Source organism: Hevea brasiliensis, chromosome 15 (genome assembly GCF_030052815.1).
Source record: "Hevea brasiliensis isolate MT/VB/25A 57/8 chromosome 15, ASM3005281v1, whole genome shotgun sequence".
Classification (NCBI taxonomy): Eukaryota; Viridiplantae; Streptophyta; class Magnoliopsida; order Malpighiales; family Euphorbiaceae; genus Hevea; species Hevea brasiliensis.
The window spans coordinates 55866631-55885716 of NC_079507.1; the positions used below are offsets into that span (position 1 = coordinate 55866631).

Sequence of the window (19086 nt, forward strand, 5' to 3'; positions counted from 1 at the left end):
GTTCGACTCAGAGAGTAAAATATCAATTTTAACCATAATCTCTATAGATATCTAAAGCTAATACACCATGTAGAGTGAAATGCAATATGGTCATAATTTTTATATCATAACATCAAAAAAGCAATTTGTTGCACTCACACACCCAACACTGTCAAACAATACATATATCGGAGCTGATCCTCTATACAGCCCTCTTAATCCAACCTTTGCCAGCGAGTGTCTCTCAAGCCGGACTTTCGCTTAATAAATCAAATGCGAAGTCCCAGCGAGTGTCTCTTAAGCAGTGTCTACCCGTCCTGTCCATATCCAATATCATACCACATGCACGCCACGCACACACACTACTCCAAATTACTACAAATAACATCCATGGCACTTTAATAATTATGAAAGCAATATAAAACGTAACTAGTGTTTAACTACATAGATACACATTTATAAGTGATGCATGGGCATGCTTGAACATATAATAATATCGAAATTATAATTAAAATTAATATTTTACTCACAGACTTAACCAAAGTAATTGTGGCAGTTGGGCAGAGGAGGAAAGCTATCTCGGATTACCTGACAATTTTATTATAATTATTTAATACATTAGACTCAATACGAACTAAGAAAAGATCAAAGATGTCCTAAGTAGTGCCGAAAATCCGGCAAAATCTCCCCTATACCTAGAACCTACCCAACCTACAAAATGGCTCAAAATGCACTTCTATATCCACAAATTACACATCCACAACTCAATCACATTACATAGCCCCTCCTGGGCCCATCTAAACAGTCAACAATCACAATGTGAAAAATTACAGTTTAGTCTTTATAATTAACCCTTTTTGCAAAAACCATCCAAATGAACTCTAAAAATTCTAAAATTTTGCCCACAGTCCTTAGCATTATTACTAAGCTAATGCAAAAGGAATTATAATTTTCTAAACTACCACGAATATTTTATGGATTTTTAATCCAATTCAAGTACTAGATAATTAAGAAAAAGTAAGGTTCGGGTTTACCTATGCCGATTCCGACCCCGGGAACGCTCTTAGGACGTTTGACAATGATGGGGTAGCTAAAACCTCGACCCAATTCCAAGACTTTTTCGATAACCTGTCTGCCTGGCCTGAAATTTACAGACCCGGACAATCGTTGAATTTTCGTGAATTGAAAGTACCTACACGAAGCCCACAACACGGGGGTTAGTATATAATTTTTACGGAATTTTCTAACCTCATTTAGTACTAGGAAAAACACTACGAAGTTTCACGGGACCCACTGAAAAACGGTATCGGAAAATTTTGAAATTGGTATTAGCGCGAAGCTCTCGACGAGTGGAGCACCCGGTATTCTCGATTTTCTCGTGGGGTTCACGGTTTGCAAGAAATTTAGTCCAAAAATCGAAATGGGTTAAAACTTTTCGGACAAAAATTGGGCAAACCATTAGAAGAATTTTGGTGTTCTTTGTGTCTATGTAAAGCTCTCGAGGTATAGATGAGGTTTGATACAATACCTGGTCCGATTGGTGGCCAGATCAGCAGGAATCGGCTCGTGAAGACGAAACGGCGCGCGCGCAGGGGGTACTTTGCGTGACGCTTCCAGCTGCCTGGAGAGTCGACCAGTGGCGAGGAAGTGGCCTGGAGGTGCGCAAGCGTGTGGGGGAGGCTGGGGCAATGGCTGGCCGGCGAGGGGTGGAGGGAGGAGAGAGAAAATGAGAGAGAGAGAGAGAGAAAAGGCGTCGGGAACGCACGGAAGAGAAAAGAAAAAGAGGAAGAGGATCAGTTCGATTCGATCCTTCCGATCCGGTCCAGTTCGATTCAGGATACAAAATTTTAAATTTTTATTCTGTATTGGGACCGAAAACGAGGCCCAAAAATTTCGAAAAAGTTCTAGAAAACTCAGAAAATTCGTAAAGTCTAAATTTTTTTTTTAGTTTTGCCATGTGGTCTTTAAATTAATTTTTAAAAATCATCAAAGTTTTATATTTTCAGAAATTCAAATCCAATTTCTAAAATCAGAAAAATTTCAAATAATTTCCTAAAATTTAAACAAAATAAAATATTAATATCTATCCATAAAATAATTAATTTAAAAATTAGGGGTGTTACAGATTATATGCATTTTCTTAATTTGTGAATAATAATTATTTTTAAGCATTTAAAAATATTAATTATAAATATACTACTTTGTAAAGGCAAATAATATTTGTATATAAAATTTCACGACACATTTATAACATAGATATATTAAAATATTCAATATAAAAAAAATTATCATATATAAAATTCTTAACTATATATGTAAACAATGTAATATAACTTATAATTCAACCTAATACAATCATGATTATTTAATCATAATTTAATTATTGTTATGACTCATTTCACAATATCTAAATTTTTATGATCAAAATAATATATAAAATATATAAAACTATCTTTGCTGGTATTATTATTTTCATATGTAAAAAATAAATTATTAATAATGTAAGCTTACGCAACGTGCAAATATAATACTAATTATTTACATAAACGGAATATCAAACATTTAAAATCTAAGTATGACATATGTATTAATTCTTAAACTAGAACCTTTCTTAAATCTAATCATATACTCTATAAATTCATCTTATTAAAGTTCAGTCGGATAAGTATTAGCAAATACTCGATTTATTGCTATCCTAGTTATGATTAGCTATAGATAGTTAGTAACCAAGATTAATTATTAATGGTTAACTAATTGTTAACCCTAATTATTACAATTAATTAGAAAGTAGATATTTATATTACATTTAATAAAATATAATATAATGTAAAGAAATAAATATAAGAATATAATTATATTTATATATATATAGTTCTATATGTAAGTGTAATTCATCATATGATGTAATTATTATTATTATTATTATTATTATTATTATTATTATTATTATTAAATGATTATTTGTGATTTCAGTTTTCTTTAACATTGCTTGCTTCATTGCTTCATTTCCTTTAGGAAAAAAGGGTTGCTTCATTGGTTCAATTATGGACCTGTCTATCGTCTCGTCTTCAACCATTTCTTGGTGCTTAAACCATCAGTTTCCATGACGTTTTCCAAGCAATCCATATATGATATGTATCTATTATTATATATTTATATATTTTTTAAAAATTTTTGATCCAGTGCGCACGTATCCACGCGAGACTGGAAATAATCGTTCTCCCCCAACAGAATTCTTATCATGATTAACTGCAATAACACTTTTAGGTAAGGGCCCACAAAAGTACGGATTATCAACGACGACCAAAACTTTTTTACGGCAATCAAAACGTCCTCGTTTTGGTTAACTAGCGCCAAAACGACGCTGGTTACAACCTGCGCCCTCGCTGGATAAAAATAAATAAGAGCAGAGATTTTTGTTTGTCAGCTTTTTGTAACGTTTGTTAGCCTGAAAAAATAATACTCTCTCTAGTGCTTCACCTATAGGCCTCTTGCTTCTCTCTCTCTCTCTCTCTCTCTCCGCCGGCAGCCTCGATCTCGCCGGGAATCCTCTGATCACCGGAATCGATTCGTTAAACAAATCCAGGAACTCATGTTTATTCTTTGTGCCTAGGCTCGCACACAAATTGTGTTGTTTTTTACTCGTATTCCGATTTCAAACTCGCTAATTGTGAGAATAGAGTAATTTAGATGGAGGATTATGGAGGGAGTGACGATGAGTACTATTACTCTGATGATCGAGAATCGCTCGACGGTCTTGATAATGAGGAATCCGATTTTCACTGGGTCCCTTCTAAGGGTCCCAGTACTAAGGTATGTATGCGTTTGATATTTTTATTTTTAAGGGATTTTGGTTTCCATGGATGATAATTGTGTTTGATTGTGAGGATTTATTGGTTGTTTGAGTGGAAAGGCTGCAGTTTTATGTCAATTTGGTTTGGTTTGTTTAACGTTTTTATTTTTTTGGAATGGAGAATGCTATGTTTAGGGTATGGTTTTGAAATAAACAGTTTTGTTTTTTTAATCTGATAGCGCTTTCTTTTTTTTTTTTGGTAACTTATGATATCAGCTTTAAAATTTTGGTAATGTTGCCCTTATAGCTTATTATGTTGGATTTATTGAAATTTTTTGGGTTTAGATTTTTTTTTCTATGTTATCACTTTTTTCCCTGAATGCTTTTCGAATGGTTTTTCTTTTCCATTGTCTCTCAGTTGTAATTACTCCAATTTTGAGAGACAACAAACTCTTTTATGCTGTTATTACAAGTTCAATGGTTTTTAAAGGAAAATGACTTGTTATTTCTCGGTTTTAATTAAGTTATTGATAGTTAATATGCAGAAGTGATTAAATTTTTAATCATTCGTTACTTGATTTTGGTAAGTGAACAATTTTTAAGTTCTTGTTTGGCCTTTTGCAGATAATCACAAAGGAATCCCTCTTGGCTGCGCAGGTACAAAGAAAAAAAGTCTTTCAAGCTTTTCAGATTTCCTACTTGCATATGTGTCTTTCTGCTCGAAAAATTGATATTTTGGTTTCGATTTTGTATGCGTAGAGGGAAGATTTGCGCAGAGTAATGGAAATGCTATCACTAAGGGAACACCATGCGAGGACCTTGTTGATACATTACCGTTGGGATGTTGAAAGGTTGTTTGCTGCGTTTGTAGAGAAGGGGAAATCATACTTGTTCACTGAAGCAGGTGTTACTGTGGTTGAGCAACTAGACGTTGATTCACCACTGACTTCATCTTCTACAGTAACGTGTGATATATGCATAGAGGATGTATCTGGCAATAAGGCGACAAGAATGGATTGTGGCCATTGCTTTTGCAATGATTGTAAGCACTGAGACTATTACTTTTGCTATTTTTTCTCCTTAGGATGGTGGGTATAGCCTTTGTGACATCTTTAGTTCTATAAATAAGGAATAACATCGGACCTTAACCAGTTAACCATCAATTGAAGGCAATGCAACCATAGAGTGTAATAAATTATGTGTCCTTCCCTAAACTGAAGTCGGGAACTTTAGCAATTGCTGCCACAGAGTGTAAACCTTTGTTGCCTTGGTTCTTCTTTTTACCCTATCATATCCTTCTTGTACATATTGCACACTTCAAATGGACATTGGCACTTTGGGTATGACCCTCCAAAATAAGTGGAAGAAGTACCAAAAAATTGTCAGACATGGCTATTTAGTTGACACTATATCCAAGTCTGAGCAACACAGATGGAAACATATTGGTGTTGTGGTGATATATCGTACGGGCTATACCTAATATCGATGTTGATTGAAAGTGTATTCTAATATTTTTGTTCCCTGAATCGCAACAGATTTTACTGACTGAATCTCATATATTGATTCTGTGTTTCAAAGGTTGGACTGAGCACTTCATTGTGAAAATAAATGGGGGTCAGAGTAGACGCATCCGGTGCATGGCGCACAAATGTAATGCTATCTGTGATGAAGCTGTTGTCAGAAATTTAGTTAGTAAAAAACATCCTGATTTGGCAGAGAAATTTGATCGTTTTCTTCTTGAATCATACATTGAGGATAACAAAATGGTTAAATGGTGCCCAAGCATTCCCCATTGTGGGAATGCTATACGAATTGAAGAAGATGAATGCTGTGAGGTAGAATGTTCATGCGGTTTACAGTTTTGTTTCAGTTGCTTCTCAGAAGCACACTCGCCTTGTTCATGTTTGATGTGGGAGCTTTGGAGCAAGAAATGTCAAGATGAATCTGAAACAGTTAATTGGATCACAGTTCATACGAAGCCTTGTCCTAAGTGTCACAAACCAGTTGAGAAGAATGGTGGCTGCAACCTTGTGAGCTGTATATGTGGTCAATCGTTTTGGTGAGTGTTGCTTTCTCCCTCCCTCTCTCCTTTTTTCAACCTTGAGGAATTTACTTTTGCAACTTTATGTGAATTTAGTCGCTTCCTTCCAGAAAGAAAGGATTCAAATATATTTGTAATATGCTGTTGGTGCTTCTGAAAAATCCTGTGCATATATGGGTTTTTCTCATTAATAATTATATATACTTGTAAACCCTTACCAGCAAGTGTCTTATATGATGTTGGCTGTTCATTTATTTACACAGATAGTTGGGCTTTGACTTCATATGGTTTACTGCTAATTACTCTTGGGATTCATTTTACTTGAATTTTCTGATTTCCTACTACTTTTGCCCTATTTTGATGTTAATATCTTCCATTGACATAGTTGCTTTTCTTTTTACTCCCCACTTTTCCCTTTTTGACACAGTTGGCTATGTGGTGGATCGACTGGGAGAGATCATACATGGTCTAGAATATCTGGTCACAGTTGTGGTCGCTATAAAGAAGACCAAGAGAAAAAAACGGAACGGGCAAAACGGGATCTATATCGATATATGCACTATCATAACCGCTATAAGGCTCACACAGATTCCTTTAAGCTTGAAAGTAAACTTAAGGAGACAATCCTGGAGAAAGTATCAATATCTGAAGAGAGGGAATCAAGACTAAGAGATTTCAGCTGGGTAAATAATGGACTCTACAGACTTTTCAGATCAAGAAGGGTTCTTTCATATTCATACCCGTTTGCATTTTATATGTTTGGTGAAGAGCTGTTTAAGGATGAGATGACAACAGAGGAAAGGGAAATTAAACAGAATCTATTTGAGGATCAGCAACAGCAGCTTGAGTCAAATGTTGAAAAACTCTCCAAGTTCCTGGAGGAGCCTTTTGAGCAGTATACTGATGAAAAAGTTATGGAAATAAGGATGCAAGTCATCAATCTATCTACAATTACTGATAATCTTTGTAAGAAAATGTGAGTGGGTGCAACTATTACGTAGGCTTGTCGTTTTTTATGGGACTTCTGAGATTCATAAACTAATAAAATCACTTGCAGGTATGAGTGCATAGAAAGTGATTTATTGGGTGCTCTTCAACTAGGTACCCATAACATAGCTCCCTACAAGTCAAAGGGCATTGAGAAGGCGTCAGAACTTTCGTCTTGTTGGAGCAACAAAGTCAATACTGCTGACAAATGCCTGCCATCAGATGGCAATACTAGTGGTAATTTGAATTCAGTCAATGGTGTTTGATTTAGAAGAGAAATTTTGATGTTTGGCACACGCACACACATATATACCTGATCCATCTTGCCCCGACTTGTATCAAAATAAGATCAGGCAAGTGTAGAAGTGCCAAAATCTGCCCTATACCTGATGCATTTGCCATCATCTCTGTCATGTATGATTTTGATACTCGTATTTCTCAGCATTGTTATTCTACCTTCCCCTGGTTCTTAAGTTGTATCTTTAATTGCATGGCATTTATATGATGTGTGATGGGCCCTTTCTTGTCATGTAAAATTTAGTAAACTATTTATGCATTTGCATTAGAGTTTCAGTAAACTATTTCTTGTTATGTATGATTTTGTCATGCTTTCGCACTGCTGACAGGTTTTTGTTTGGTGTTACATGCATCGATTGGATTCATTATTGAGCTTAGTTAACAAGTTAGATTTTTTATTGATCACATTTTGTGGAAGCTAAACAGCCATCTGATGCATTTGCAGGAACACTATTTTAATTTTGAAATTGCATCAAATTGGACATCTTATGGAAGTGTCTCTTGGGTGGCCCACAGATTGGCCTAACAAGCCCAATTAATTCTGTTATGTAATTTTTGTGTTAAGGCATATGTGTCTTTGTAAGATGTTGAAATGAAATTACTATCTATGTTTTGGAAAAAAAAATTGCTTCAAATTAGTTTTATGTCTATAATTTGGGAAAAGGGAGAAATTTAAAGCATCTCTCTGAAGTCAACCATATCATTTATACCTCGCACACAGATGAGATTTTGTAATGTTATTGTTGTATTTGGTTCATGAGTTCCATGCTCATTCAGTTTCAATAGATTAGATGGTTCCCTGAAGTATTTTATTTTCATTTTTTCAAATTTAGGAAGATTTGAGTATATTTTGATTATCAATACTAACACACTACATTTTAGGTGGCGCATCACAACATGATAAACCTTCAGGCTCTAGGAGTTCAGCTGATAGTGGATGCTCTTCTTGGAAGCGTGCTAGGAGGGATGGAGGTGGCTTTTTAGATCTGAACTTGCCGGCAGAGATCATGGATAGGAACTGAAATCAGAGAATGAAGACTTCATGTAAGTACAAAGTGTACAGCTCTAACTCAAGGCCATGTTCTTCTTCATGGAATTGATCATTTGTGGATTAAGCACCAAGTGCTTCTACCCTTTACCCTTAATAGCCTTTTGTTCTGCGTTCGACATTGCTTTCTCTCAGTGGGATGTCGTGGAATAGAATTTTGTTTCTACTTTTCACCCAGCCTTTTTTTTATGTTGTACATAGCTGTTTATTGGGTTTTTGTGAGGATAGATGTGTAAATTCTCTAGCTGGGGGGCTTGAGCTAGACTTTGATGCATCATTGACATAATTTTGCAGAATGTGATTATCTTATTGAAGTAATTATGCAGAACTTGATCGTCTTATCGATTTATGCTTAATTTCATAGTTGTCATAATATTCTTCCTTTGAAGTGTTCTGCCTCTGCCTCTGCCTCTGCCTCTCTACCCCTGGCCGCTGTTCCAGGCTAATGGTCCTGTTCTGTTCTGTTGGAATCTGGTTGAATCAGCCAATGTATATTTTTTTTAAATTTGTATATTTTGGACCAAAATTAATATGTATTTATTTTTTTTTATAAAGGAATATAAAAAATTACATGGATGTGTAAATATTGGGCAAAAAATTGAAGGATGTATTTTTATTAAATTTAAAATTTATTATACATGTATTGTATAATTACGATGAGTGAAAATATATGCATGAATTTGAGAACAAGAGAAAATAAAGCTTCTATTTTTTTTTTTAAATTACAAATAGAAACAAAATATATGTAATTGATTTAATTACAAAGATGAGTAATATTTATTTTTCCCTAGAATTTTCACTACATTATTTTTCAATCAATTGTTGAAAAAGCAGCGGATGAATCGTGATTAAGGGTGAGTTGCCACTCAAATGCAGAGTGAGTTTTTTTTGAAATATGTTAAGGCATACTAATTGACTAGCCATTTAAGAGTAAAACAGTATTAAATTAAAACAAACTCTGATTGCTAGATATAACCTCAAAATATGCAGAATTAACAACGATCAGTGAGACGATGGGATGAGCTTCGCCGTCAGTCGTCAATACAAGCATTATTTCTAATGATTGGAGATTCACATGAGATCAGTGCTCATCTAATAATTGTCCTTTCACTAAATGCTTCTTTTGTTGTTACAGTAGACATAGGCACGTTTAGCACTTTTGAAGGATGGAAAAATAGAATCAAAACTGTCACTTTGGTTGAGGGTAAGTGAGTTATTTGCCTTAAGTTAGATAACTTATATCATTTTAACCAAATAAGGGCTAAATTCAAAATGCCTTGAGACATGAAAATCTAACTCAGAAAGATCACCTCTCTCTCTCTCTCTCTCTCTCTCTCTCTCTCTCATATGCATAAGCATTTGTTATGCTCCTCATCCTTGCGACTGTACAATGACTCGTATATATTTTGTCTCATATTTTTTGCAAATTTTAAAACACCTTTCTCCACAAATTTATAAAAATATTTAAGTAAATCGAGCAACTGGGAAAAGGGCTCAAGAACCTACAGAAGATGCCTTTTAGCCTTGTGATTGGCATTGATTAAGCAGAAGCTGACATTTTTTTTCTTGTCTTTGGAAACTTCACAAATTTCTTCATGTTCCTCCTTTTAAAAGATTCCACCTGCAGCCTTCCTTGGAAGAATCTTAATTTCTTTCTAATATAGACATATGACAATGCACAAAATCAAATGGGAGTTGGTAGAATCTTAATTTCTTTGTTTTTGGGTTGAATAGAAGTAATCAACCATGGATGTCTGTCAGTTTCCTTTGAAAATTGATGCTTGGTTTGCTCAAGAACGAGGCTATTGTCTGTCTCAAATTGATTTATTTTATACATACACTTGAAGAGCTGTGTTGGTAGATGAAAACTATGATTTTATATATATATTTATATTATTTTAATTCATTGAATCCTAGCAGAGCCAAATTCGAAACTTCTTTTCATATATACTAATTAATATCTTGTAATCAATCTCTATATTATACTCACTGCTCAACAATATAACATGAATAAGAGATTGCCAAAACTTGAAAAATTTTAATTTCTTATTCTATTATAATAGACACTCAATTATTAAATTATTAATTTTATTAAAATTTTAAATATATTTAATCTTAAAATTTAGCTATTACATCTCTTTTATATATATATTTTTTAAAATTAATTTTCATTTTATATATAATTTAAATTAATTAATGTAGTAAAAATTTTAAAAAATAAATCAATGGACTTTAGACATAAAGGGTATTTGGCTCAACTTATGAAAATTTCCTTATATAAGTATTTAAAATAGTTACGTATTTATTTAAAGTATTTATAAGTGACCGATAAATAATTGATGTCTTTAATAAAAATAACGTCAAATGTAAGGAATCAATATTACAATAATTTAACTAAATACTACTTAATAATAATAATAATAATAATAATAATAATAATAATAATAATAATAATAATAATGATATTATTATTATTATTATTATTTTATAAAATAAAATAGAAAAGTTAAAAATTAAATTATTATGATTAAACTTACTGCTGCTTTAAAAAAAATAAAAGTAAAAAAAAAATAATTAAAACAATTGTTGGCAGCAAAAAGGAAATTATTGGATGTTCATAAATTAAAATGGACATTAATATATATTTTATATGTGGTTAAAATTGCAGCAGTTTAATAAATTAGTTTCAATTATTCCCTCATCCACAACCTCAAACCAACTAACTGTTTTTCATTGCAAACTCTCACAAACTCATACAAAGATAGCTTTTAGTTAGCCATTTAGCTTCTTCATATATATATATATATATGTATATGAGATCAATTAATCCTAATTCATTATAACTAAGAACACAGTGATTAAAGACAGAAGAAGATCTGTAATCGTGGGAATTTCTTTAATTTTTCTATATTGATCTTGAAGATTAATTATTTTCTGCATTTCACAAGTAAGTGATGAAAAGTTTATTGCTTTACAATTTCTTATTTAATTTCTTTTTTAATTATTGATTTGTTTTTAGTAGCTTAATTATTTTGTTTTGAAAAATAAAAATTAGAAGAATGTGTTTATAGAGAGCTCAAGTTCATATGAGAATGAGTTTATTTACCATTATATTAAATTTTTGTATATAGATTCGTACACTCTATATATATAATTTAATTAATTTCGTACATATCTCGATATAAATATTTAATCTAATGGTAATTAAATTCGTTTCATATAAATTGGAATTTATATTAGATACACTCAAATTAAAATCATATATATTTAAAAAACTAGACGTTATATTATATTGTGCATTAATTCAAATGACTTAGATTTTTGTAAAAATTTGTTTGTTATTGGGTTAAAAAAAATTAGGAAATGCAGATTGATTTCTTCTTCTTCTTCTTCGAAAAAAAAAAAAAGCATGTCTGTCAGTTTCCTTTGAAATTTGATGCTTGACTTGCTCAAGAAATCGAGGCTGTAGTATTATATCTAATTTTATTAATATTTTTAAATATAACCTATGACAATTAATTATATATGTTATAATTGTTAATCAACCCAAGAGAGGAGTTGATGGATCTTCCAGGTTGACCCTTTGCCTCCATCCAATTTAGAAACTTCTTGACATCCAACAGGAAAATTTATCTTTTGTTTTCATCATCTGCATTGATCATCTAAAAGGCAACAAGCTTTCCCCAGCGAGTATGAGAGCAAGTGTTTTGACTATACGGAAGGGACTTAAAAATGGTCTGTAAATATGCTAATTTCTCAAAGAGATAAGATAACGGTAACCCACCAAAGTGAGCATTTCAGAGGAAACAGTCCATTATATTGAGCTTTGCCTTTCAGCCCTTTTGATGCTGCTTGCTTTATCATCTTTTTTTCTAAATGTTCTTCCCTTTTAGTTTTGAGAAACCAACACCAACCACTTTTAGTGTGCAGAGCAGATAGAGTGTTTGCTAGCTAGCAGCAGTACACTTTCATTGTATGATTGCAAAAATAAATTAAGACAGTATCTAATTAGTGGGAAAGGAGGATCATATCACTATAGAATTTTCAGCTTTAATTTGTAATTCAAAGAGAGAACAAAAAGTGGAGTAGATTAACAATGGTGCTAATTTATTGTCTCATAACAGAACACTACATCATTAATTTAGTTAAAATCCATTAAATTGAGTTATCTATTTAATTTTTTTAATATTTATCTATTAATTTTTTTGTGTTTATTACAACACTGTTGATGGGATAAATTGCACTGATCGTTTCTAAATTTAAGTGATTATTTTATTTCAATCACTCAATTTTAATTTTTTTAAATAAAATATCTCAAATTTAATTTTATTTAAAAAAAGTCCTTTTAACTTGTAAAAGTAGGTTTTAGGTTTATTTCTTTTTTAAAATTAACATAAAATTAATATTTAATCAAAATAAAATTATAAATTATTATTTATTGTTTATTATTTTTATTTTTATATAAAAACTAAAATATTGATAAAATATATCATATATTAATAAAATATTATTTTAAAATTTAAAATTTATTATTATTATATATTATTTTTTTATATTGTTAGAAATTGAATTTTAATTATTAATAAATAAAATATATATAATTAATAATTTCATTAATAAATTTAATTAAAATAAAATAGTTTTATTAACCATAATTATTAATTAATTTAATTATAAAAATAAAAAAATAAAAAAATGATAAAAGGGCAAAAGAGTAATTTCATTTATTTTAATTTAGAAACCTACTATTATAGATTATAGATTAGGAAGATTTTCTCTAAAATAAAATTAAAATTGAAAGATTTTATTTTAATAAATTAGAGTTGAGTTTAGTGATGGAAAGGGTAATTATTAACCCACTCAATCAAAGATTTTTCAACGTTAAATTAGGTTGAAGCCCAAATCCCATGAAGCCGCTGGCTATATATATATATATATATAGATATATGCAAGTCAGTCAGTCAGTCACCTCCTTGTTTCTTGTCTCATTCCCCCTTTTTGAATGGCTGATTTTTGCTTTTAGGTGTTACCCTTTCAATAAAAAAGCCACAAACTTGATTTGCTTCTTTTCATGCAACGCGAAAAATGCCTACCATTGCAAAAGCTTCAAAGGTGGAATTGCTTTCTAAGACCCCTTTAAAGCACTATAAAATATGACACTATGTTTACATACACATGTAGTTACCTACACTTAAAGCATGTCATCTTTTGCACTATTATTTCTATCTATAGTTGTATAGTATGCTTCATATCAATATGACAAATAAGTTTTTGGGTTTGCATTAGACATGGCTGGGAACATATTTGGTTCATGAACCGCCAATTTGGTTCAGCTTTTTATACGAAATAAAGAAAAAAATTCTGTGACTGTGTAAGCAGTCTCACTATTCACAATGTGATTTCTGTTGATTATAAGCAGAGTTTATTCCGTTAGAATTCAATGCTTTTTGGATGTTTCCTTTTTATTTGCATGGTTTCTTGTCAATATCTTATGGTGGTATTTGCTCTGTATTTAATGCTATTTCAAATGTAATTTTTGTACAGTGGGGTCTAAACACAATTTTGTTGCTCCTCTATGCATGAAGTAAAGTGGCGGGGAGGCTCAACCTTGAAGCCATATTTCAAGTTCATAGAAACAAGAGTTTCAAGGCATAAGAGTTCTCATAGGTTTACTTTTCTTCTAACTTACGGTTTCAACACTTAATCTCATGCATTCAAGCCATGCTTTCATTGCTGTATCTGAATACTTAATACTAATTTTGGCGCAGCCACTTATTACATTTTTTGGGTTAACGACACCACAAGCTGTTAGATGATATGCCTCTGTGATTCATTTAACTAGTCTTTTTGCAAGAAGTCTTAGACACTATGAACTGTGTTTTGCTAGGAATTTGAACCTGAGCTTTCTCTACTTCAAAAAAATTTTTATTTTTACATGGTGCAGATGGTCTCTTTTTTCTTCCTTTTCTTTTTAATATTGGTAATAGATAATTAGCAAAACCATCACATATATACTGCTATATGTTTGCATTATAGATCAGAATACCTTGATGTCTTATTGCCGTCAATCTGTTCTTTCCATTTACAGTGATCCAGTTCAAAGAAAAGTTGAGAAACACGAACCCAATAACATGTGTGAAGCTTCTCATAACCTTGAATTGGTAAGAATTTGATATTCTTGCTTATTATACTGCAAGCAACGTGGATACATAGTTAAATATTTAGCTCTCGCATTTAGAAACCAATAAATTGCTCAATGCATAAAAAGTGTTTCCAGCTCCATTAAGGATGAACTATTTAATTGTTAATATCTTTTTTTCCTGTAGGAAAAAATGGAACAGCTGGAGGACTCTGTTAAAGCCAAGAATAGACTGCCTCCCAACGCAGAAGTTCAAGATTCTTTAAAGGAAGAGGTGAGTACCTCAACTTATATCTGTGTAACTGTGTAGAATTGTTGCAAAGCTCGTAGAGAATTTCAAATATATCAGTAACAACCTAAAAAATCCCTGTTTAATTTCATTCTGTAAAATTGAGTTCCTTGAGGCGTAGTTGCCAACCTGGTTTAACGTTTGAGTATTAACCCCTTAAGGCACTAGGCCAAAACTATAAAGGATCATAGAAGAGAGAGAGAGAGAGAGAGAGAGAGAGAGAGAGAGAGAGAGAGAGACTTTGACTTTATTGCAAGAATCTGGAGTTAATTCAAGGAAAATACGAGTAAAAAAAAAAAAAAAGAAAATTTGAAGGGCAGAAAGAAAATTAAAATAATACAGGCATCAAGCTTCCGGTTATGTTTTTTTTCTCTACGATAATCTCCTTATAATCTATATTCCCTCAAGCTCGAGTATTCCCAATGTGAAGATTCTGATCAAATAACATTTTGTTTATTAACTACTTGAAATTCATGTTGCTCAATAAGCGTATTCAATATTCAATTTAAAACATCAAAAGATGCTGCCAAAAAAAAAGAACAGAACACCTGCCAAATAGTATCTCTTGCATTGATAATCTATCAGCCAAAAGGAAGGAATTAATTCAACTTGGAGTAGCAGCTAACATAGAATATTACTGTGTATTTTCCATTAAAAAAAAATCAATTACAATTTTTTTATTTCCTGCAACTGCCTTCAATGTCTTGTGCAGATTGTAGAACTCCAGGACCGATTACAGAATCAGTTTGTGATGCGCCATGCATTGGAGAAGGCAATGAGTTATTACCCTTTTTCCTATGATACTATGAATGATAACTCAATCCCCAAGGTAGTTAATCTTCTTAGAAAATCACAGAATAAGTTGTAGTAATAGATAGCCAAAATACATAATTTGCACTTCTACATCCTTTAAATTCACACTTGTTGATATAGATATTTTTCTCTGTATGCTAGCTCTGCCTCTTGGCATTATGTATTTCTAGCAAGACGAAAAAATTCTTCTGAATACACATAACTTCGCTTTCAATTGATTTTCAGGCCACCAAGGAACTAATTAAGGAAATTGCTGTGTTAGAACTGGAAGTTGTACATTTGGAACGGTATCTTCTCTCTCTGTATAGAAACACATTTGATCATCAACAAGTGTCATCTCAATCAATCTGTGATGAAATATGCAAAATGAATTCAATCACACATAAAGAGACATTTCCGGTAGTTCCAAGACAAGATATCATAGCAGATAATCACAATTCAGTTAAGCAGTCAAATCATCTTACTTGGCATCAAAATCCAAGTGGAAATCGACCTATGGAATGCAATGGCACTTGGGGACCAGGAAAGCTGTTAGATTCTAGTATCCACCAATATCACTCCTCCATATCTCAGCGTTCAATTGGTTCTCCTTCAAGCAAATCTGTATCTAGAACGGTAGACACATGCCGTTCCCTCCCGTTGTCAATGCTGGAGGTAATTTTATCAAATTGAGACTTTTTCAGTAACTATCCCCACTAAGTTTCTTTATTAAGTAACATTAGCAAATTCATGTGAATTGTGTGCGTTTCTACTTCAGCATGGTCAGAATAATAATTCACATGCTACCTGTCTGGTGGATTATCTTGGAACCAATATTCAAGATTATGTTTGTGAGACTCCAAACCTGCTCTCAGAGGAGATGATCAGGTGCATCTCATCCATATACTGTAAACTGGCAGATCCACCTTTGATAGTTCATGACTACCCTTCCTCTCCTGTTTCATTCTCTTCATCACAAACTGATTTGCCAGCACAAGGCAAGGGTGAGATGTGGAGCTTCAATTCATCTATTGACAATCCTTTCCACATTGGACAGTCTAAGGAACTCAGTGGACCATACTGCACAATGGCAACAGTGCATTGGATTCATAGAGATAGTTATAAGCTAAAAGATGTACAGCATAAGCTACAAGATTTTAGGTGAGCCTTATCATCATTTAAGATACTTTGAATCTTTTACGCCATGCTATTTCTTAATTTAATACTCAGATATGCTCCTGTAACATTTCAAAACTAAAAAGAAGACCAAGTTTTATACTCAGAATTAAAGTGTAGCATAATTGAAATATTCAATTGCACTTTGCATTGTCTGCTGCCATTAAAGTGAATAAAAGGTGTCTAAGTGCATTTAGTTCTATGATAGCGTCTTTAATGAGAACAACTTTGCTAGCCTATGCATTTGCAATTAGAGCCAAGCATTCTGATATGCTTGATAGTCTGCACTTCTTGTAACTATATAATTACATCCTATCATCCCCTTGGAGTACTACAGGTAGTTTTTCTCTAAGCAAAAGCAGAAGTTGAGGTTCCTGTTGGAAACTCGTGATATATATGCAGCATGCGGCATTCATCAAACTAATTCCCTTTTCTTCCAAATAGCAATGAAATTGAAAAGCAAAAACTATTGTGTTGCAGGTCACTTGTCTCCCAGTTGGAAGCAGCTGATCCTAGAAAATTAAAACAAGAGGAGAAGCTAGCTTTTTGGATCAATGTGCATAATGCACTAGTTATGCATGTAAAGTTCTACGTCAAAGAATATATAATCCTCCATATGGTTATTTTGTTCTCCATTACGCTTGTGCTTTTAAATTGTTAACTAATGCAAAAAATTTGCATTCTGCTGTGCCATAGGCATTTTTGGTTTATGGGATCCCATGCAGTAGTATGAAAAGAACGTCTTTACTACTCAAGGTAAGCAAAAATCTTCTGATTGCTTTCAGAGACTAAAGCATGCATGTGTATATTACCATTTTCATTTGCTGTTCTGCTTTTCAGGCTGCATATAATGTGGGTGGTCACACTGTTAACGTAGACATGATACAGAATTCTATTCTGGGGTGTCACCTTCTTCGTCCAGGACAAGTAATTTTTATTCCCTGAAATTTTTATTAAACATCAAATCTGTTTTTATCAATTGGCTTCATGTTGAAACATGGGCTTTAAGTATTATGATGTTTATGGTTCAACTGCAAAGTAGTTTTTCTCTTCTTACTTTCAAAAGAAATATGTTCTTATCCTCAAGATATTTTTATCTTTGATTAGAGCTGATTTTGCATACATCTGCTTGTAGTGGTTGCGGCATCTGTTTTCATTTAAGCCAAAATTCAAAGCTGGAGATCCTAGGAAATCTTATTCCATTGATCACTCTGAACCTCTCTTACACTTTGCACTTAATGCAGGACGTTGTTCCGATCCCGTGGTACGTTTGTTTACTACATAAACCTTTTTCCCTAAATCAAAATGTTTTTTCTGACTGTACCTAGCAAAATCTTTGATAAATGACACATAACATGACAAGAACACTAGGAAGATGTTATTTATTCCTTTTCATACAGTCCTCTCTGCTTCTTCTGAAATGCAGTTCACATATTGCATTTCTGCAGGTCCGAGTGTACTCTCCCAAGAGAGTGTTTGAGGATCTGGAGGCTGCAAAGGAAGAGTATATTCGGTCAAACTTAATTATACATCAAGATAAGAAACTCCATCTACCAAAGCTTGTGGAGTGCTATGCCAAGGAGCTAGATCTTTGTCCTGATGGTTTGCTGGATATGATAGAGCATTTACTGCCTAATTCTTTGAGGAAGAGCATTCAGGATTGTCAACGCAGAAAACATGGCAAGAGCATTGAGTGGATTCATCACAACTTCGAATTCCGCTATCTCCTTTCAAGAGAACTAGTCTAGTGGTCTTATCTCTTATGAAGATATGGTTGGGATTACACAAGTGTTGGAACTAATGAGCAGTCCTTTTCTTCAATATATTTCTCAGTTCTGGTAGCAAGATAAGAATGAGAGGAGAATCAGAACAAAACTATGCAGACGATTAGGTACTGCCAAGTTGATTTTTGACATATTGAAGTGTGCTTCGTGTGAGGATAATGATCAAATAGGCTGAAGATCATTAAGCTTGAAAAACTGTTCTGATACATCAAGCTCTTAAAAAGACTAGAGCTTGTCTGATTAATCATTCTTAGAGCAGCATTGTTGTGATTCAGCTGTCATTCCCAATTGTCTTGCTACAATTTTCAATCAGTTTCCATGCATACATGATTAGAATGGACATGCTACTTCTTTGTCTAAAAATATCCCTATTTTGTAAAACTAGAAATTAGCCTGCACATTTTACAATTTCTTATTGTAAATACATATTTGAATACATGTTGATCATGATGAATTTTCTAAACAGATTTCACAATTTTATTATAAATAAAATAAAATAATGTTTGACCAATAAACTTTAGCTCAGTAATACTAAAGTCATCTTCCAAATTGTAAGATTTTAAATTTGAATCCAAATTTGAGTCAATTATATGAAAAAAAGGTGTTTAATTTGAAAGAGTAAATAATCGTGAAAACTTTGTAATAAATCAAAACAATAATTTTTTTAAGAGTAACTTTGAGGGTGTTTGGGAACTAAGATTATAAATTTTTGAAAAACTTGAAAAATCATTTGGGAGATGACATTTGTTGTGAAAAAATGT

At 32.6% G+C, this 19086-nt stretch overlaps 2 protein-coding genes across 2 annotated transcripts; both read left to right on the plus strand.

Moving 5' to 3' along the window:
- The first annotated feature begins 3398 nt into the window (after positions 1-3398).
- LOC110665083 (probable E3 ubiquitin-protein ligase ARI2) lies at positions 3399-8501 on the plus strand. Its single transcript, XM_021825073.2, has 7 exons — positions 3399-3792; positions 4397-4429; positions 4532-4814; positions 5351-5831; positions 6241-6789; positions 6871-7037; positions 7980-8501. Exons 1-7 carry the CDS (start codon positions 3670-3672, stop codon positions 8117-8119), a joined length of 1776 nt encoding a protein of 591 aa, XP_021680765.2. The 5' UTR covers positions 3399-3669; the 3' UTR covers positions 8120-8501.
- A 5175-nt stretch (positions 8502-13676) lies between these two features.
- On the plus strand, positions 13677-18717 carry LOC110665082 (uncharacterized). The gene is made up of 11 exons (XM_021825072.2): positions 13677-13812; positions 14234-14306; positions 14472-14558; positions 15286-15402; positions 15612-16040; positions 16144-16526; positions 17022-17121; positions 17238-17297; positions 17382-17468; positions 17677-17805; positions 17990-18717. Exons 1-11 carry the CDS (start codon positions 13721-13723, stop codon positions 18287-18289), a joined length of 1857 nt encoding a protein of 618 aa, XP_021680764.2. The 5' UTR covers positions 13677-13720; the 3' UTR covers positions 18290-18717.
- Positions 18718-19086: the final 369 nt, after the last annotated feature.

Coding starts and splice junctions, on each gene's coding strand:
- LOC110665083 (XM_021825073.2), top strand. CDS start 3,670: ATGGAGGATTATGGAGGGAGTGACGATGAGTACTATTACTCTGATGAT. Junction 4,815..5,350: donor CCATTGCTTTTGCAATGATT/GTAAGCACTGAG, acceptor TGTGTTTCAAAG/GTTGGACTGAGCACTTCATT. Junction 6,790..6,870: donor GATAATCTTTGTAAGAAAAT/GTGAGTGGGTGC, acceptor AATCACTTGCAG/GTATGAGTGCATAGAAAGTG.
- LOC110665082 (XM_021825072.2), top strand. CDS start 13,721: ATGCATGAAGTAAAGTGGCGGGGAGGCTCAACCTTGAAGCCATATTTC. Junction 13,813..14,233: donor AGGCATAAGAGTTCTCATAG/GTTTACTTTTCT, acceptor TTCCATTTACAG/TGATCCAGTTCAAAGAAAAG. Junction 14,307..14,471: donor CTTCTCATAACCTTGAATTG/GTAAGAATTTGA, acceptor TTTTTCCTGTAG/GAAAAAATGGAACAGCTGGA.